The sequence below is a fragment of the Seriola dumerili genome, unplaced genomic scaffold (assembly GCF_002260705.1).
Source record: "Seriola dumerili isolate Sdu_G_001 unplaced genomic scaffold, Sdu_1.0 BDQW01000002.1, whole genome shotgun sequence".
Lineage (NCBI taxonomy): Eukaryota > Metazoa > Chordata > Actinopteri > Carangiformes > Carangidae > Seriola > Seriola dumerili.
The window spans coordinates 10,733,877-10,754,063 of NW_019174257.1; the positions used below are offsets into that span (position 1 = coordinate 10,733,877).

Consider the following 20,187-nt stretch of genomic DNA (forward strand, 5'->3'; position numbering starts at 1 on the left):
TTTATCGATTTTATATTTTTTTGTCCTTTTTTTTTTTTTTTTTTTTTTTTTTAATTTATAAAGACTTTCTGGCCACTTTGAACATGACACACATGTGACTCCGTGGGCCGGGGCCTCTGTGTGGAGTTTCCATAAGCCTGCCAGCCAGTCAGCCTCTGTCCAGTCTTCAGCGTGACGTTCCACGTCTTTCCTGATCTTCAAAACCAGCACAGCATGCCTGTCCAGCCCCTCTCCACCTTCAGCAATTTTGTTTTGTAAATAAGATCCATTTTCATAGATTTGTCTGTCCAGTTTTGTATACTTGTAGTAAAAGAAAATAAAGAATTTGCAGATGTAAATTTGTATTGTGTTTATTTATAAAGACTTTCTGGCCACTTTGAACATGACACACTTGTGACTCCGTGGGCAGGGGCCTCTGTGTGGAGTTTCCATGTTCTCGTGCCTACGTGGGTTCCCTCCAGGTACTCAGGATTCCTCCCGCATATCCAGAGATATGCACATTAGGTTAATTGGTGGTCATAAATTGGCCCGCCCTACCCCACCGTGACCTTCAGGATAATCAATGAAGGAACACTGACTGCAGCTCTTCCTGTCAGAAGAAATGAAATGTGCACTGATAGTTTCGTGGCCACACCTGAATGTGTCATCTTACTTTAAGTTACTTGGGTTAATGATATTCATATAGCAAATATGTAATAACTTGTCATAAATTGATAATATCCGGAGTTGATAGGCTTTTGCCACAAGAATTTATCTCTGTAATTTGAGTGTACAAATAACAGTCCGAGTGAATGCTCCAACCCAACAAAAGCTGCTACAGTCTATATGCAGACAATCTGCAATGATTGTCAATTATCTAACTGGGCTCACAGCACCACAAAACCTGACCTTTTTTTAAAATGTGTATTTTTGGTTTTCTTAGAATCTTCTAAAATGGTAAATTGAACATTAAGTTTTGGACTGTAGGGGGAATAAAAGAAATTGAAAACATCACCATGGGTTCAAGGACCTTGTGAGCATTTGACACTGTTCCCTGACATTTTATTTCAGTTGATTAATGGTTGGTCACAGATGTCAAATTTACTTTTGTCAGAATGTACCGCTTAATTTTAATGTGGGACATTGTTAAATTTCATGTGCTCTTTTCCATCAATGTGCTGCTAAATTCATCTTACGACCTGTCCTGTATATCTCTGCTTCAACTGTGGACCCCTGCGCCTTTCAACTGCACCAAAAGGAAAGTAAGAGGAGCCCTTGTTTACACTTTCGCACAGTAATCAAAGTTTGACATTTGACATATCTGATACACCCTCATTGTAGAGACATTTTCTGCATGCCATGATTGTCTCTTTCAACTCTGACTGGCTTCATCTGTGGGTGGAGGGTCTCTGAGATCAGTCGAGGTCAGCAGGGAGGAGAGCTCATCTGCTCCTGTGGGCTGTGGAGCTGAAACCGGCAGAGCTGCATTTCTGTGGACAGTTGCAGCGAGAGGGGACACCTGTATGGAGACATGAGGTAAACCCAACAGCACATTTAAAAAAAAAAAAAGCAACATGCACTTGCTTCCAAAGATAGAGAATCCATAGGTGACACTCGTATTGTTGTCGAGGGTAAAATTGCATTTGTTTGTCCAAATATTAGTTGTTATGAAAACCATTACTTACATTTCCTGTAATACATTGCTGTACTGCCTTTTCTCTATAGAGGATTTACAATGTACAAAATCTTTGTACATATGTAGACTTATCAGTAGTGACACTTTTATACCTAAAGATGACAAAGAGGAACTTTCTTTACATTGCAGCAGTGATCAAATGACTCGCATTACATCACTGGATGTTACCCTGTCTCTTGTGCATAACTCAAAACAAAATTATTTAGCTATAATTGCTTCCAATAAGTTGGCTACTAGTACAGAACAGTTAAATTGACTATTTTTAAAAAAAAAAACTGGATCCCCTCTTAAGTCCCTTAACCTACCACAGCTGGGTATTTATAGTGCCCCGTGCTGGTCGGGTCAGGCTTTGCAAGGGTCTGCACGTCTCCATCTCGACCATTGACCAAACGTACACACAGCTCCATGTTGCCCACCTTAAGTTTACAGAAAAACACACACAGTAAGGCCTATAATTAACCACCTTGCTTCAACATAAACCAAAAAGTCCATAAAAACAACTGCTCAAATTTCTCTTTTGCTGTTGAATTGCTGTTGAACCTGATAACTCTTGGGTGTCCTCATACCTGGGGTACTGAGTTGAGCTGGGCAATGCTTAGTGAAGGTTTAATAGGCAGCCTGCGCACTGGCACCCTCCAGTGGCCGCTACGAAGCTGTTGGAGTTCAGAAAATAAAACATTGTAACACATAAGCCAGAGTATTCAGTAATGGTTCAATATGGTTAAAGTGTGCACATGAACAAAAATAGCAGATGGTGATTTTCAGATCATTTTAGACTTGGATGATTAAGACTAAGCTCTGCCAGATGGTGCAGTCAATTTCCTAAATACCCCTGCAGGTGAGGTGCAGAGGTTTGAACATTTTGTCTTGAAATAAATAAAGAATTACTATTTAGGCCACAGCCATTATACACCACTTGATTAATAAGTGGTAAATAATGGCTGTGAACCTACAAATGAGAGGCCAGGCCTTATTCTAGTATTCCACATATTCTGCTAGTGTAGAATCAATTTCCACCATTAATAATATTAACATGTATAAACATGTCATTGAATATGCAGATGGACCTGGTTGTATTGATCAAAGAGTTCCAGTTGTATCCAGCCACAGGACGCCATTTTGAAGACCTCCTGGTTATAAACATCCAGATGGCTTGCTGCCTGCACCTCCACCACCAGACAGAGGGAGGGTGATGGCTGGATCCTGCAGGGGAGTTGTTGGGGGGGGGGGGTTATTATACATGTATGAAACTAGAGACTACAACATGCTAATTGCAGGTGCATGTACTCATATTTATACTATTTCTTTTCTTTAGGTGGTGCTCCTACCTGGGTGCAGGCTGTTTGACTGACAGGAGTGCACAGTTTCCATGGGTGAGGCTGTGACTGTAAGGCAGGGACACTCCCCGAAGGCACTGGACAGGGGGCAGCGGAGTCGGAGGTCCCACTTGCAGACCCTCTGAGTAGACAGCTGCTACCAGACGCAACGCCTTCAGAGAGGCATCAAGTCCCAGAACCAGGTCAAAGAAAACCACAAAACCAGCTCTGAAAGACCAGAAGATGTTATTTACTCAGTTAAATTTAAAGAAAGGTAAGAGAGCTGCAACATTGACAGATTTGTAGAGGATTTGATATGATTGATACATATATATATATATGGATGGATGTATGTGTGGGTGGTGTGGAGAATTAAACTGACGCTGGGTCGTAGGGTGCTGGATCCAGAGAGTCCAGTGGGTCCATCTTGCCTCTTCCTGACAGAGAGGAGCAGGACCTCACCTGGAGATTATTATTTAATCATGACAGACAACGACTGTCAAAAACTGTCAGTAAATTATTACTGAGCAGTCGTTAATCTAGAGGATTTGGCTGCAAAAGCAGACTTCATAAACATGCTTGACTGAAATTGCAAATTATGTACCAGTGAAAGAGGTGCATGAATGTGAGTCTTGGTTTGGAGTGGGAGTGGACGGGGAGGTGGAGGTGGAGGAGGAGGCTGTCTCCAGGGCCAGGGAGCTTCTTTGCCTCTCTCCATCTCTGCCTGTAAACTGGAAAGCTGCTGGAGATTCTCCCTCTGAATCAGCCCGAGCTCAGTCCTCGCTGCTGCTGCAGAGCATGCAAACACAACATGTCTTAACTAACAGCAAACCTGTATGACTACTACTGACCCATATATTCTTCTAGTGCACAGCAGTGTTTAGTTTATGCAAGTCAGAGAGCTTTTGCCTGTAGATCTAAAATGTCTTAATTAAAAAATTTTAGCCAAGTGTCATGACTTTGGTGATCCCCATCATCAGCAGGTTAACAACACTTAAAAACTGCATGATTTTTGGACTGTACTCACACATTCAGCCACGAATTACTTGTGAAAAACATTGAAAATAAGAGCTGTGTGCTTTATTACAATGACCACCTTCATAGTCATGGTTTCTCTCTCTGGCCAGCTGGATCCTGAGGATCTCCTCCTCCAGCCTCTGGTTCTCCTGCTCCAAAACCAGCAACTCCAGGCTCGGACACCGCTGACGAGGCTTCAACTCTGGAAATGAGGATGACAATGATGTGGCTCACGTTCAAAAGGTAATTTACTCTCAGTTTTATACCATGAATCTGCAGCGTGAACTAAGTATCAGAATCATCATCTTTGTTGCCCTTTGGCACATTTCTCTAATTCAGTGTGTGTTTTGCATTCATTATGTTTCGGTTTCTATAACTGATCATGTGAAAAGAAATGTTGGACCAGAATCTAATAATCGTGGAATTAGTACAGAATTTATTGGAAATGTGGAAATATCAAGTAGAGTAAACTTAGTAAAGGTTTCACTGGGTGCAGCAGTATTGACATAGAGTATCACAGTGACAGGAACTACATATTTACTCTCTGTCATCGTCATTCTTACTCTTCTTCCTGGCCTTGGTGGACGCTGCTGGTTGGTTCGTCTCCAGACTTTGGGCTTGTGCCTGCAGGTCAATCATCTGTGCCACAATGACTGGATCTGACCCACCTGACTGGACGTATGCCTGTTGCAAGGCTCTGCAACAAAGACACCCGATTTACCCTCATACATAGCAGGGCAGCTCAGTAGAATTAATTCATATTCACATGGAAACAACCAGACAGAGAAGACACAGGAACAGGGTTTTCTTCCAGTTGGTTTTAGAATAATCTCCCATGGATGGATGTAGGTTTATACTTTATCTGGGTAGAGAGAGGGCCGGCTACAGAGGAAATGAGCTCGTAGTTGTCATGATGCATCTTTTTGTTCTTGCCTGGATCTGGCTGATCAGCAGGTACAGGGACCTTTTGCACACTGAAAAGAAGAAGAAAAGCAAAAACACAGTAGATCATCTAAATTAGATCATATTGTGACATCCATGGAAAGTCTCCCAGCCAGAAACTGCAATACAAAATCAATCTGTTCTACCACAAATGTTGTAAGAAGGAACTACCCGGGAATAATAAAACACAGAATTGATGCTCTGAGTCATACAAGCCTCGAAAAAAAACATACAAATTTCACAAAATAATACTCTTGGTGGCAGAGCGCTGCAGAGGCCGTCATTTTTCTCTACTTAAGTATGTGTGTGGACATAATTCACCCTAAGAAAACACACATTAAATAAACTCTTTGTTGAGCCTGTGTCTGTTGTGGCAGCACAGTTAGTGGTTAGAGACTCAAATTGACTCTCTGGATTCTAAGATGTTGTGTATCCTGTTGGTTTGTCTTTGAGCAAGACACTGAAACACTAAATCCGCACTTTGTGATATCACTACATACTGCGTACAGTTTTAAAGGCTTGTACATTACTTGGGTATTTGCATTTTATTCTTCTTTTTATGTATCCTTCATTGTGTTGAACCACTGTGTTTTAAAATAAAATATTGTACTTTTCACTCCACTACATTTATTTTACAGCTGTAGTTACTTTGCAGATGTGTGTGAAATGTGTTTGTAAACTTATGATCGTCAACTTCAGTGTCATTATCACCCAAAGAAGAGTTGGTTTGCAGGCAGGCATTAAACACACAGGTCCCAGGAATGAGACAATCTCTATAGTGGTGGACATATAAGCAATTTAAATGTATAAAAAAATCAATATACTTATTATAAATTGCAAGAACAGTAGTACATCAAGCCAAAGATAGACACACAGCTACCATTATGTATTTACAGAAGCGGAAAATTATGACCAATGTCAAATATAGAACTAAGCAAAGTGCAGTTCAAAGTTCAGATGTGCACATTATAGTTAAATACAATGCACGCACGCACGCACTCACGCACGCACACTTACTGTAATGCATGGAGATGTTCAGCAAGTTGTTGCAGTGTTTCCTCGTTCCTCTCCTCCTGCTCTCTCAGCTCCATCAGCAGACTCTCCAGGTGAGTTGCATTGCTCTGCTCAGACAGGACACTTACCTGCTGGGCCAGCTCTGATACACACACACACACACACACACACACACACACACACACACACACACACACACACACACACACACACACACACACACACACACACACACAGAGTCTAAGAGCAAGCCCTCACATTGCCTTTAATTCCCAGCATAGAATTTCGGACTCAAGCGGCTTATAGCATTTGTTCCTCACCATCTCTTTGCTGCTCCAGCTGCTGGTTGTGAGCATGTATCAGGGCCAGTTGTCGCTCGTGGAGCGTCGCCATTTCCCTCATCTCCCTCAGTCTCTCACTGTGACCCAGATGACACCCACTCGCCTAAGGACCATGTTTATAAATGGATAGATTTATGCACAGCATTGCTTCTTAAACATGTTGCACCCTGGAGTAAGACGATTCATTTCTTCTGTCACCCTGAGACCCAGCGTCATTAAAATGGGTGACCTGTAACTCAGTCTGACACCACTGAATGAGGACTTAGTCTATTATTAAAGAGCTTTTACAATATAGAAGAAATGTGAGCACTATCTTGACATACGTGACAGTGCTTATCATGTACCATATAGGCTGAATAGTACAGTAAGGGGAGAACCATTGAGCCTACCTCAGCATGTGTGTTCCTTTTTGACCGGTTTGGCAGATGTTCCTCAATGGACATCCTCAACTTGTGAAACTGAACATCAGAAGAGAGAAATCATGTTGTAATCTTAATGTAACAAAAGAAATATAATTTAATATAAAAAAAAATACTTGGCTGTGTATATATTTGTATGTCTGTATAATATAATACCCTGCTTAATCCCTTTTGGAAATTGCTCTTCCAGTCTGTCATGACTGACATAATTATATTCAGACATGAATTTTTAATCAAAGACTGTGACATGCCTGCAGTGCTTGGTAAAATGACAACAAAAATACACAAAATGTTGCACTGACACCTTCATCCCCCTTGAGTTCTTATGAATCAGGTTGATCTTTACAATGCAACATATGCAACTGGACTGTATCTGAAAATACCTCTTACATAATGAAACAATGCTGGCTCACTGGGGACAGGGGATGGGTGAAAACGCTCGGTGTGTTTCAGGTGTCGACGTTGCTGTGGCGCAGAATGGGTGAAGTGTGGTTGGCACAGTGGTTCAGTTTTACCTCGTCAGTCAGATTTCGCACAGCAGCTCCGTCCGTCTGACTGCTCGCTGCTTTGTCTTCTGCTTTTCCTGCCTTTGGCTCGGCGTCAACACTCCTCCGCCTGATGACGTTCCTCCTCTGACCCCTCATCTGCACACACAAACACAAAGGCACACGAAAGGTTTTCAGATTCATCCGTCTCTTAATCACAGTAACAGAGATGCTGCATATAACCAGCTTGGTAAAGAGAGCATCCACCAAAAACTAGAATTCACTTCTGTTCATCTCTTATGTCTGACTTGCAGTACAATGCAGAAGTCATGCAATGAATCCTGTCTTTTGAAGCTATAATGTTAAGTTTGTTAGACATACTTGTGTATGCTTGTGTTGATTCAGCTGTATTGAGGCCATACTGGTGGAGTTTTACAGAAGTGCTTTAAAATTTAGGGCTTTGTAATTTTGGTTTATGATTAAAGAAAAAAAAAAAATCCAGGAATTTATTGGTGGTTGTTTTGGTTATCAAAAAACCCCAGAAAATTGAATGTGAAAATTGGATTTTCATTGTGTAAATTTATTATACTCAATCGACCTTACTTTAGAGACACTCTGGTGCACAATCATTTCATTTTTCTCATATGTTTCTCTTCACAGAAGCATGTTCTGTCCTGAAGACCCCCTCACAACAATACGCATCATATTCACGGTAAGTTCACAACTTCATATTCTAAAGCCTCTAATAAGTAAAGGATCATGTGCAGAATCACGAGCCCTCTAATTACAGACAAAGTCATTTAACTCTAACCCTCTGATCACTTCAATTGTTTGTATGGATGGGTCAGGTCGCTCAGTTACCAGAGACCTTCTACCCTGCTGAGGTGTTTACCTGACCAAGATCAGGGGTTCTCGTCTGTTTAGGGTCCACACCTCCACCGTTGACCTCGCTACCGATGCAGAACAGTGCTGTATGTTTCCCGAGCAGCTCACTGGAGTGAAACACCATGTTGCAGGCTCCACAGATCAACTCCTCCTCCATCTGGTGTCAAAGCTGGTGTTTTCTAAAGAATCCAACCAAGAACCAAAACTGGGCTGCGGAGTGAAAAAAAACAAAAACAAAAAAAAAACACCAGAAGAAAGATGAAATAAGATAACCAACCCATAAACTGAAATACAGTAGGAATAACTCACTTCAAAGTCGTACACGAAACAATTTTAGGTCCCAGAAGATTGTTGCAGAGAGGAGAACAAAAAAAACCCCACAAACTCCTCTTATTATTCTTCTAGATTACACAGAAGGCTCAGTTCATTTAAAGCTTGTAAAACATGTTTGGTTTGTTCCTCCACTACTGAGTTGCTGTCTTTTATGTTTGTTGGTAACTGTCACCATGCCAGTGACTTTGTTGTGAGGCTGTGGTGAGTTCTTCTGAACGTACTGGCTTTTGCACCTGCATACTTCACGAACAATGCCATTTTGTTACAAGTGTTATTTTTACACTTTTCCACCAAAACTAAATCCACAGCCTAAAGGTGTTTTCAAATCTCTGAAAAACAGCTTGGATATAAACAGAGAATCATTCCACAAGAAGATCTGGGGCTTTAGCTCATGAAGAATACTCAAAGAGACAACACTTAGACTTTCTGGGCTTTAAATATGATCTTGTGTGAAGTGTATGATTTGTATTACCTGCTACTTACTGTATTATTCATCCAGTTATCATTATAATGTGTGTGTTTTAGTTGAGCTTCAACTTTTATATGCATATATTGTTTTTTATCTACTTAATATGTCCTATATTATGTGTTTTATTGCTTTTATATATTGCTTTTATTGTTTATTATACTTTATATTGCTTAATTGTTTTTACATTTATATATATTTGTATTTTAATCTGGGCGTCTCTCAGTGGCCTGTAAAAAAAAAAAAAAAAAAAAAGTTTTAAATGAATATTAAATAGACCTTATAAATCAATACATATCCAACAAAAGGTCATGTTTATAGGCTGCACTCAAGGAATACAGCTGAATAGATTTAAACGCATCTGTTTGTGATGTGTGTTTTTGTTGTTATACATATGCATATTATTAACACATCATGTTCCTGTCAGACACAGACTGTGGGACATGACACTTCTGTTTCCAAGCTGTACATGAAATAAAAAGCAGTGCTTTCATGGAAGAGGGTTTATTATATCAGAGTGCATTGAAGTGGAACAGAGAGAGAAAAAAGAGTGTCATTGCTGAATGATGTGAAGTAGTGATAATATGGACAAAGGTCATGTAGTGTTAGAGTTGCAGTATCAGCCTTTAGACACACAGCAGCTTTCAGCAGCATGTGGAGGCACCAGAGCCTGTTTTCTTTAAAGAATAGAAGGGTCATATCACCGTGTTCCCCAGCAGAGTCCAGTCAGTTTGTGAGAGAGACAAGTGACCTAAAGACCAGGACACTGGACTCTGTGATTGGCTTCGGACCTCGTTGATTTCTGAATGAGTTCTACCATCAAAGTATTAAAAGAATCTGCCTTCCACCGACTGTGTCCTACGGTTTTCCTATGATTTCTAGTTTTGGTAAGGACGGCCCTGTCAGATTTCACTTTACAGAAGGCATAGATTGTCCTTAACAATAATCATATTTGCTATCAGCTGAGTGCAGTACATTTCCACATGTATACTACTGCTTCTACCTTGTTTAATTCATTATAGGCAAGTAATTATTGCTGCTCTTTGGATTCCAGTGGTAGAGTACCCTTGGTTACCACATTAAGCTTAACGCTGCCCATGTGTTTTCTTCTGTCCTTTTGAATATTTATAATATGGCTTTTTCTTTCTTTTTTTTTTTTTCTTTTCTTTTTATAAACATGCTCAGGCTGCATGATGTTTTCTCACCCTCGAGTGAACACTCTGAGAGGATGCCTGCAGCTGTGCAGTGGATGTCTGACTTTGAAGCAACAACAGAAAAAGCCTGGACCTCAGTGAGTACATTCACTCTGACAACAAACAGTAATCTGACATTAAGAACAACAAAATAAAACCCAACAAAACCTGATTATGAAACTCCCCAGATGTGAGAAACAAACAACGTTATGTTCAAATGCTCACACAGTACCGTTTCCACACTGCTGTAGCGTACTGCTCTTAGATAACAGAGGTGGGTAATGGAACACCTGGCTGCACAGGATTTTAGTTCAGGACTCTACAAGGACAGTCTCTATGAGGACAGTTCCTCTGAGAGGAGCGTCACACGTCCACCTGCTTCGTAGAGACTCTGCTGATCTGTGTTCAGATCTAGAGGGGCGAACTCGTGTCGAACCCAAGTCTGTCACATATCAGGTGCACACCAATTTTTTTTTATCTGTTCCAACATCAGCCGAGTTTAGTTCAGTTTTAAATGTACTCCTGTCTCCTGACCATCAGGTGTAGTCTAGCATTAAAGCATTTAAGCAGTATGTTTTTCTCCTGCCCCTTTAATCCTTAATCCTCTATTCAGTTGAAACAGCGCCCCCTGCTGGCAGCTGTGTGTACAACCAGCTCTACTCCTATACTGAGGGGTTGTGGCAACTTCAGCACTGCAGTGACAACAGCATCGTGCACTTTTCTACAGAACTAGCATGCACTTGGTTTGGAAAATTTCAATGCAATTACTGAGCAGGTCTTATATGAGTGAAAGCGCATGATTGTGGAGCTCTAACCTTCACTAACCAGTCTGTGCGTCGGCACAGGAGCTCGGCAGGATTGTGGGTCCATTGTGAGCATACTGACGTCATGAATAGACAGACGTGGGTTTTGTTTGAGTGGTTTGAGACGTTTCTTTGAGCGTTTTGATACTTTTCTGCTGCTGAAAACATTTCCATCCTTCGTAACCGCACATATCACAAAGACAGATTTTGGTTGGATTAGCACCTCAAACTGTAGATTTAGTAGTATTTAGTCTTTGCAGTGCTCAGCCCTTTGGTGCCATAAGCTCTTCAACCTTGGATATAACTGAAACAGTTCATGCACTACAATTAAAGATTAAATGAAAGAGTTTTTTCTTGTCATTTCAAACAAACACTTCCACTTTCATCAGAGAGTCAGATGCCGCTTTGAAAGCTTGAGTGTTGCATCACCTGCGTTAATGCTGCTGAGTGATTGTCACATCAAAGAAATGCAGTCATTATCTCAATAGCAGAATGTGATTTGAAAGTGCTGTTTGTGTTTCAGTGACATTAAATTTGTCATTCGTACGTTTTAGATTATACAGTCAGTGAACCAAAGTTCCTCCTGCACAGAGCGGTGCAGCGGAGAGGATGACGAGTTGGAGGAAATACAGAGGTTAAGTAAATTAGGTAAAGTTCGATCCCATTAATGTAATATGACAACCAGGGTCGCAGCCGTCTCTGAGGTCCAGTCATCGCTATTTCCTGTGGGGATTCAGGGTTTTTTAGGAAAGATAGGAGGAGTTTATGTTTTATAAGCTGATTCCAGTATTATAGTGCCAATATATTTACAGAGTGTGAGGAGGGTTTTTAAAACAACATTTTGACTTTAATGCTGCGATTTATGAAGGTATAAATGAATATGAAGCAAAATTCTAGGACATGTAACTGAACAGTGAACTGACTATGGTAAATGTGAAAGATTAGATTGTTGAAACAACTTCAGGGGCTTTCTTTTTGGCCTCTAGGGAGGTAAGGTAGCGATAAAGGAATAATGACTTCAGTTTTTCTGACCTTCAGAAAAACCACCTTCCCTCAGATCATCAGGATGATGAACTCTGCCCTTCAACCTCTGTATAACCTTTAACAACTTGTTCTTTGGGAACCCTTTGCACCACTCTGCATATTTACACTTTATATAAAGTATACTGAAAAGTGACTAAAAATAACTTATTATTAATTATGTTTTATGATACAAAGTGAGCACTGCTTTCTCTGCAAGAACCCCTTAAAATCTAAGGTGCTCTGTAGCGTTGTCTGTATTTTGTGCCATTTTGTCTCCTCTGCCATTAAAGGAGAAGTTCACAATTTTTCAAGTCTGTCTTAAAGCAAAGGTCAGGCGCCCATATATGTCACTGAAACAGGTGTTACTGGTAATTATTTCTCATGTTCGTACAGGCTATTAAGAGATCCCTTTTAAATGTAAGTGATGGGGGGCACTGTCCTCGTTCTTTGTACAAACACTTTCTAAAGTTTATTTGAAGATAATTTGAGGTTTCATAGACTGAGTTAGACAAATCATCGTGGAGATCTCCCAAAGTAACAGTATTTTTAGTACAACATTGCCTCTCTGCAAGCATTAAGTGGAGGAGGAGAATACTGTTTTAGTGTTCACATGATCACCTGACACACTTAAAAAAAAATGTGAAATTGTCCTTTAACTAACTCCCAATGCTGCGTATACAGTCCAGGCTGCTCTGAAGCAACAACAGCCTCCATAATAATTAGACAGAGTCCTGCTGCTGCTGAGAGCTGAAATATTCAACATCCATCCACACTTCTGAGAGAGAGAGAGAGAGAAAGAAAGAGAGAGACAGAAACAGAGAGAGAGTTGAGGACTTGAACTCCTTTTTCTCTCCCACATCTCTCCTCCTGCTCTGCAACACACACTCACACTCACACATGCCAGTGTGTTGCTAGGCAACTGTAAAATAAAGCAGCAGGCTCTGGAGTCAGAGAGAGAAAGAGAGAGAGAGAGAATGACCGAGAGGAGAGAAAGAGAGTTCACAAGTACTGCAATCCAGTACTGTTTGTTTGGCTCTGTACATGATCCCACCACAGCTCTCGGTACCCATCTGTGGATCTGCGAGGACTTGTGACTTCTGGTTCTCCCTCGGCCGGCCAATCAGCGTTGGCTAGGGGACGGGCCCAGCGGTTCCCTAGGTTACCTGTGTGATTGACGGCCAGCCTCCTGCAGCGGAGCGCGCGGCGGTGTATCACTGATGCTCCCGCTTCCCCCCCGGAGACTGTGGAGAAATCTGGAAGAGAGGAGAGAAAACACAAGAGCAAGAGGAATGCCAATTATTTAAAGTCCTTCGCTCTCTTCCTCCTGCTCTCTTTACGGGAAAGATGAAAGCTGGAGCGCTGGAAGAAGCCGGCTGAAGGGAGAGGAAAGGAAGGATTCCTGAAGAAGGGGGATTTGTTGGTAAGAGAGCCCCACACCACTTTTCTCTGTCTGTCTTGGTTTTACCAGTCACCTGTCCTTGTCAGCGCTGAATTACATGCTAACAGGTAAATGGATATGTCTATAGGCTGTATGTTAATGTGTGTGTGGGTGATACAGAGAGAGACAGATTCTCTGCATGCTGCGTGGCTGTAGAGGGGGTTTGGTGTTACTGTATGAACCCCACATTACACTGGATGCCTGTTTTACAGTAGGGTATCAGTTATGCAAAGCCTTTAGCTGAGTCAAGAGCTGCTGGTCTGTAGGGGAATATAGGAGCCAGAGTGATTAAAATGACACTGTATATACGAGCTGTTTCAGTCCTTTCAGGGCTTCAGTTACAGCTGAGGCCAGGATTTCTAGGCTTGTCTACTGTATCTGCATAGGAGGAGGAGTATTAATTACATAACGCTCCATCTATACTCCTGTATCAGGGCTGTGCAGCATCACACTGTCTCACTAGTCCAGAAAAATGAGTGTGGTCTGTCAGTTTCCTACTGTAACCTAGAAAGACATAGAGGCTGTTTCTAGTGGGATAGTCTCAACTTAAAGGGAGAGTTGATTTGGAGGAATCCATCTATTTGAGTGTGTGTAGGTCTGTGTAGCATCCTCCTCTTAACTGGATGATTTACAGCAACTTCACTGGTGTGGACAGATGTGCGAGTTAACAAGTGGGTAGGTGAAAAAAAAACTCCCAACTTTTGAGCCCTCGTGTCTCGTTACAGTTTGGAAACGTCATTAAAAGAGATGTTGAGACACAGGTCGTGCAGTAGGTTCAAACAGCTCTAAGTGCTTTGGCGTGCGTGCCAGTTCTCTGTGCCACCAGGATTCCCTAAAACCTCCATTAGTAACCTCAGGTCAGGCGACAGCCGGCTCCTTGTGCCCTCAGGACTCTACTTTGCACCATCAGGGACTTGGTTTTCTGCTCGGCTGCCTCCCCATCCAGAGTCTTCTGCCCCACCACCTGTGAACACTTTTCACAGCACAACACTTTTGGGCTGTTTTAGATGAGGTGTGAAAACTTTCATCTGTGTGACACCTTTTTTTTCCCCCCCTTTTGGAGCATGCTTTTTTTCCTCTTGTTGGGTTTGGTGAGGTTGGGTCGGACCGCACAGAGCAAATTGTCTTTTCAAGTATCTAAAAAAAACTGATTCGAGGACAAGATTTTGACACTTGGGGGACTCCATAGTGAACAAAATGTATTATTTGGAGTTTGACTCATGAATTTAGAACTTCCTGCTGTCAGATATAAAGTTACAGATGCTTAAACTCACAGACGTGTAATGCAAGTTCATAAAGTTGTGAATTCATGCAACACACAAAATACACATTTTTTTAAGGCAGATTCTGGTCATTTTTTAGACTAAATTTGACAGAACAATTGTGTGTCTACCCACCAGAATTACCTGGCAGTGTAGAGAAGGCTTTGAATCAACACTTAGACATAATCAAGGTACATTACATATAAAATAACAGTTAAATGAATAAATAAAATGTGAAATTTGATGATTAAAAAAAACAAAAAACAGTTTGCTGGCTGCTCAAAAACCTCTAACCAAACTGAGAAAATTGAAATCAACACCTCAGTACATATAAAATCCAGGATACAGTCCTGCTAAAACTTGAAATAATTTTAAATAACAGATTTTAGGAAGAGCATAAGTTGTGACTGATTAAAACAAAAATGTATGCTTCTCAGAAAATAGTGATAGCACCAAAATCCTGAAAATCCCACATTTTATTGAATATATCAATGATTTACAACATGCATTATAGAGACAGTCAACATCTGCGACTGACTTGTTTTATAATACGTTTTTGAAGAGGATGTTTTGCTTCCTCCGCCCATTATCACATCCTCCTCCTGAATGGAGACATTTTTATTCCAACCATCGTGATGTTAACTGACTCACTCTGCTCATAAAACTCCATCTTGTCAACAGGAAGAGAACTTACTAACATGGCAGCCTTGTTTACAAATTTGTCGTGGGCCACCTATAGCAATAGTGTGTACATGGTTTATCTCATGAAGCTGTATTTTATCATCTTTGTGACTATAGGGCTGATGTCATTCCACACAGTGAATTCAGATCCTCACTGCAGGTATAAATCAACAGAAAATAAAATCTAGGAGCTAACGGCTCAGATAGACGCTGCAGGTTTCCTGTTTGCTATCAGGGAGAGGTAATACATTCTATAGCATGACAGTAGCTACACTTGGAGGTATTTTCATCTCTGGAGCTGCTGCCTGTCTGTCTGCCTGCGTAGGAGGAAACATCTCAGCTCTGTCTAATGCAGATATAAAGCTTTGGGATTCGCTTCTGCTTCTTTAGACTGTATGCAGAGCAGTGGCAGGGAGGATGACAGAGAAAGAGGGGATGAAACAGGCCAGGAGCCAGATTTTATCCTACGGCATCACAAGTACATGGCATTCACCATAGCCCACGGATTCACTGGGATGCCCCGCAGCTGAGAGATTCTTCTAGCCAAGTGTACAGTAACAGCAGTAGTCCTGTGATTACAGCCTGAGCCCTGGTAAGCCTCAAATCTCTCCCGACTGGTGCTGACTGGTGAAGGTTTGACTTAAATGAATCATGTTTGAGCAAAGTCTGTTGGATCACAGAGTGTCACTCTGTGTGTCAGTGACAGCGTGTCATCAGGAGGAGCAAAACTGTAATTAATGCCAAATGCCAAATTCCATCGTAAAATATTACTGAAATGATTGGTAACGCTTTATTTTACTGGTGCTGTATTTTCCATCCAGTTATTCTCCTGGAAGCTTTCCCTGTAATCAGCTGGTATTTAGAAGCTAATTCCAAGGATAGTTCCAGGAAAGGCCGACACAGTTGGTACTAACTTTAAGGGACGTGGTAGATCACTTTTGGTAGAACTTAAATTACAAAGTGGGCGACAAATTGAAAATAAAATCAAGTTAGGAAAAGTTTAAATTGCTGCAGTTATTAACAACCTGCTCATTATATTGGGTATTTAAGAAAAAAACTAGGAATTCATGGCCTAGGTAAGTGAAAAATGGTTCATAAACATGTCAATATCCATCGGTTATTCCTAGAAAGACTAATAAAAGTTCATAATTCTTAACCTGATAGAAAATATTCCAACAATTTGTTTTACTGGTCCAGTCTCTGGAAATTAGAAGTATGTTTGTAAGTGTAACTGCTGAGTCTGTGAAGTTTATAGCACGGAGTGTGACTTCTTTTCAGTTATTGGATCAGTATAGTATTGATGATTGACATTGTATTAACAGTGCACTTACACCGTTATTTAATGAATAATTGTCTAATAATCACATTACAAAATTAAATAGAAGGATGCTTTCCTACTCACATTACCCACGAATACACCCACGCACACGCTCGTACTCGTGAAGGCCCTTACTGACATAATCTGCTAGTTTAGCCTCACCTTAACCTTCACCATACACGCATGGTTGCCCTGAGAGCAGTGACAGTGAACGGCAGACAGCTGAACAATGAGCTGAAACGGTGATAAGTCTCTGCAGCTTTATTACTACAAGTGACACCTTCCACACTGATATATTTTTATTGTAAGAAATATTGATTATAGCTTCTTTTATGTACAGACATGAGAGGGGTATCGATCTTCTAATGTACTGTCAAAGAGAATTTAAAAGAACTTAAAAATCCCCTCACTCTCACTCCCGACAAAGATAGCACAAAGACGCACACACAGAGTCATACTGTAGGCCTACATACTTTTTGAATCTGGTCCAAATGGCTGCTCCCAAGTGTAGTAATGCTCATTAGTGACCCTGCCTCTATGACCCAGTCCAGGTTCATGATCAGAACACAATGCACACTGATTCAGCCAAGTCCTCCACTTAGCATCTATCCTTTCATTAATGCAGGATTATTCTCCAAATACAACTGCATTCCTGTATTATAGTTAATGCTAGGACCAGAGGAGGGATCGTGGATGACAAATATCTCTGAGGAGCGACAGTGTATTTTGTTAAATCAAAGGCAGACACTCAACCAAGGCTATTTTCTTCTGACTGGTGCAGAGTCCTTAGTGTCAAATATTCACACCGTAATATCATATATGAGTAGTTTTGGATGTTTTTTTTTTGTTTTTTTTTTTTAACTTTTTTTAAACTTTGCTGATCCCCTGGTGATTCCAGCTTAACAAACTTGAGTTGTGTGGCTGTGCTGTTCCAAGAACTGCTCCGAGAACTTTATTTTGGAGATCCCAAACTTTCCAAGTTTGTCTGGGTTTACTGAGTAAAAACAGGTTTACTGTGAAAGCCACAGATTTTTGTCTGTAATCTGAGTGTGGGGACAGAACTGAGTGAGTCAGATAAGGGGTTTTACTGGTGTTTGATGACACTGACACACAGTGCTCAGGAGAGGTGAGTCACGCAGAGCTGCCTATGTATAATTTTATACACCCACGTGTATAAAATGATGCACAAGACATTGAGAATATTTATATGTGATGGAATGGTGCAGCCGATAAAAACAATGCATCGTAGCTTTTACGTTGGAGCAAGCAGAGACAGAAAATACTTTTGGTGACATTGTCAAATTGTTTATATTTCTACAAAACTCAGGTAAAAAAAATCAATAGTTTAAGAAGTTAATTTGATGGTGTGTGGAGGCATGGATTCTCTCTCAATAGGCAGATTCCTGTACATTTGGTGTTGATGGTTTTGATTGTGTGTCCAGCTGGTGTTACTGTCTCTGTGTATATATTTATATCCAGATGATTATCCTGTCTGGTTTCAAGGTTACAGGCGATCCGGTCACAATGACACCCCCGTGGCCCAAACTTTACCACACCTACACATACAACACTGAGGGGTTCATCCTACAAACACATGTAGTTGCTAAGCAATATTATCCAAGATGCTGCATGGTGGCTGCAATCTGTTGCCTGGTAACATTCGTCATGGAGCTTCAGCAGTTTGATTTCTAATGAGATGTACTGGTGACATGCTGACCTGTATCAATAGAGTTTCTAGTATTTGGAATACTAAGCTTGGGGGAGATTGATTCAGGCACAGTTATTTCTATTGACAGCCTTAGTTGCTGAAGTTGTGCACACGTTTATGTATCAATTTAATTTCATCTGCACGTCAGATAAACAGGATCCCATATTGACAACATCACCTGATTCGAGAAAACCTTTTTTCAGAGATCATTGCAGCAACTACACCAAGATGAAAAGGACAAAAAAGAATATGAGCAGCATTTCACATGTTATGATGACATTAAAATACTTAAATCTTAGACCAAGCTTAAATATCATCAGCAGTTTACCTTGGTGCTTGCTATAGGCTACGTCATATATCCAATACAAATCTTATACTGCAACTAACAGCTGACGTCCTCCTACAGATCTATAAATAAAAGTCATCATTCCAGCAACCACGTAACACCATTAATCATATTGTGCCACTTACTGTCTCTAAAATCCCCATTAGTCACAGGGAGAAACCATACTGTCTTATTTCATGAGAAAACCCTTAAAGACATTCTTATGTTAAGAACATCAGTTTTACTCTGATTGAGAGGCGAGTTCAGGCACTATTTCATCCCGAGGTGGAGGGATATGATTCTAGTGCTGAAGACAACTTGATTAAAGTCTCTGCACAGCGAAGGTACACAGGTGTTTTCGCTTCTGGCTGATTTTACATTCTGACAGGACTGTGTGGGCGTGTACAGATCGAACTGGCGACACTTTGTGCCTCTCCTGCGTAAGACATATTGTTGGTGATATTTCAAAAAACAAGAAAATAACTGTACTACACTTAAGATGCAAGTAAAAATAGAGATGTATTATGATACATAAAAATGATTTGGTGATCCTGCGCACAATAGGCCTTTTTCACAAGGGACATTTTGACATTGTCACAGTAAGAAATGAGTTTGAAAGGAAGAAAGGAGCCACCATTAACGTTATTACTGACAAATGCATTTTTCCTTTTTTCTGGGGAAGGAGATCATCTACACATCATCAAGGTCTAACTTATCTAGATGGACAGAAGACTCTTTGATGGGTCTTGGAATGGGTCTCAAAGTCAAAGTAAATGACAAAATACATTATCAATATTTGTTTTCTGATCTGATACCACTGTCGACTTGGAGACATCAGTTGTCTTTACCTTCCAAAACTGTTACAAGTCACTGTTGAAAAAAATAAATAATCAGCTTTACGGTCGGACAACATTATGGTAACGGTTTGGTTATGGTTTAGATACAAAAATGAGGTTTTCGTTAGGTTGGGTTAGGCTGAGGGAAAGATCAGGGTTTTCATTAAATGTTTACAATAATAAACACGCGGTTACAATCAGAGACAACTGTGGTCATTAACAAAAACCTGATTGTCTGCTGGAAACTGAAAATGAACAGAGGTCTGTTGCGTTCTACTATGAAAGAGGCCTATTGAGCATGACCTGTTAGGCGGCCCCTACAGACTCCACTCCTACCACCCTCTGTGCAGTCTGTACTGTATATACCCTGACGCCTCCACGCAGGAAACTTTTAAGAAATGGCACTTCATTTACCATCTTTGTTTGAACGTACTTGAACACTAGAGTATTTCCATTTTTTGCTACTTTATACTTCCACTCCACTACTTTTCAGACCTCCTTTAGTCCACTACATTTATCTGCCTGCGTTAGTCACTAGTTAAGATTACACATTAAGATTTTACATTAATACATTGTGAAAATTTTAATGATTACCAACCTTTTTTACCTTTTGCCTTACTAAAAGGAGCCCATACAGAAATGTAACATATGACATGCGTGTCCCTATATTAAGAGTGATGTTGCCATATATGTCACCTATAAGGGGA

At 40.7% G+C, this 20,187-nt stretch overlaps 2 protein-coding genes across 2 annotated transcripts in view; one reads left to right on the forward strand and one right to left on the reverse strand.

The window, feature by feature from the left end:
• The window catches only part of nasp (nuclear autoantigenic sperm protein), a 6,583-nt gene extending 6,257 nt beyond the window's left edge, over positions 1-326 (forward strand). Inside the window, exon 15 of the mRNA XM_022766305.1 lies at positions 137-326. Coding sequence (XP_022622026.1) covers positions 137-175 — 39 coding nt within the window. The 3' untranslated portion in view covers positions 176-326. The remainder of the gene's footprint in view (positions 1-136) is intronic.
• A 1,025-nt stretch (positions 327-1,351) lies between these two features.
• ccdc17 (coiled-coil domain containing 17) lies at positions 1,352-8,251 on the reverse strand. The gene is made up of 14 exons (XM_022766421.1): positions 8,102-8,251; positions 7,240-7,368; positions 6,285-6,408; positions 5,968-6,106; positions 4,866-4,982; positions 4,572-4,705; positions 4,088-4,210; positions 3,596-3,780; positions 3,374-3,453; positions 3,004-3,219; positions 2,743-2,878; positions 2,242-2,328; positions 1,981-2,091; positions 1,352-1,498 (listed from the first exon to the last, which is right to left on the reverse strand). The coding sequence occupies exons 1-14, from the start codon at positions 8,249-8,251 to the stop codon at positions 1,352-1,354; spliced, it is 1,878 nt and encodes a 625-aa protein (XP_022622142.1).
• Positions 8,252-20,187: the final 11,936 nt, after the last annotated feature.

What these genes read in the sequence shown, in the direction of transcription:
- ccdc17 (XM_022766421.1), bottom strand. Translation starts at nt 8,251, where the DNA reads ATGGAGGAGGAGTTGATCTGTGGAGCCTGCAACATGGTGTTTCACTCC. An exon ending in TTCATGCACCTCTTTCACTG is followed by an intron (nt 3,454 to 3,595) that starts GTACATAATTTG and finishes AATAATCTCCAG; the next exon opens with GTGAGGTCCTGCTCCTCTCT. An exon ending in CCAGCACCCTACGACCCAGC is followed by an intron (nt 3,220 to 3,373) that starts GTCAGTTTAATT and finishes CTGGTCTTTCAG; the next exon opens with AGCTGGTTTTGTGGTTTTCT.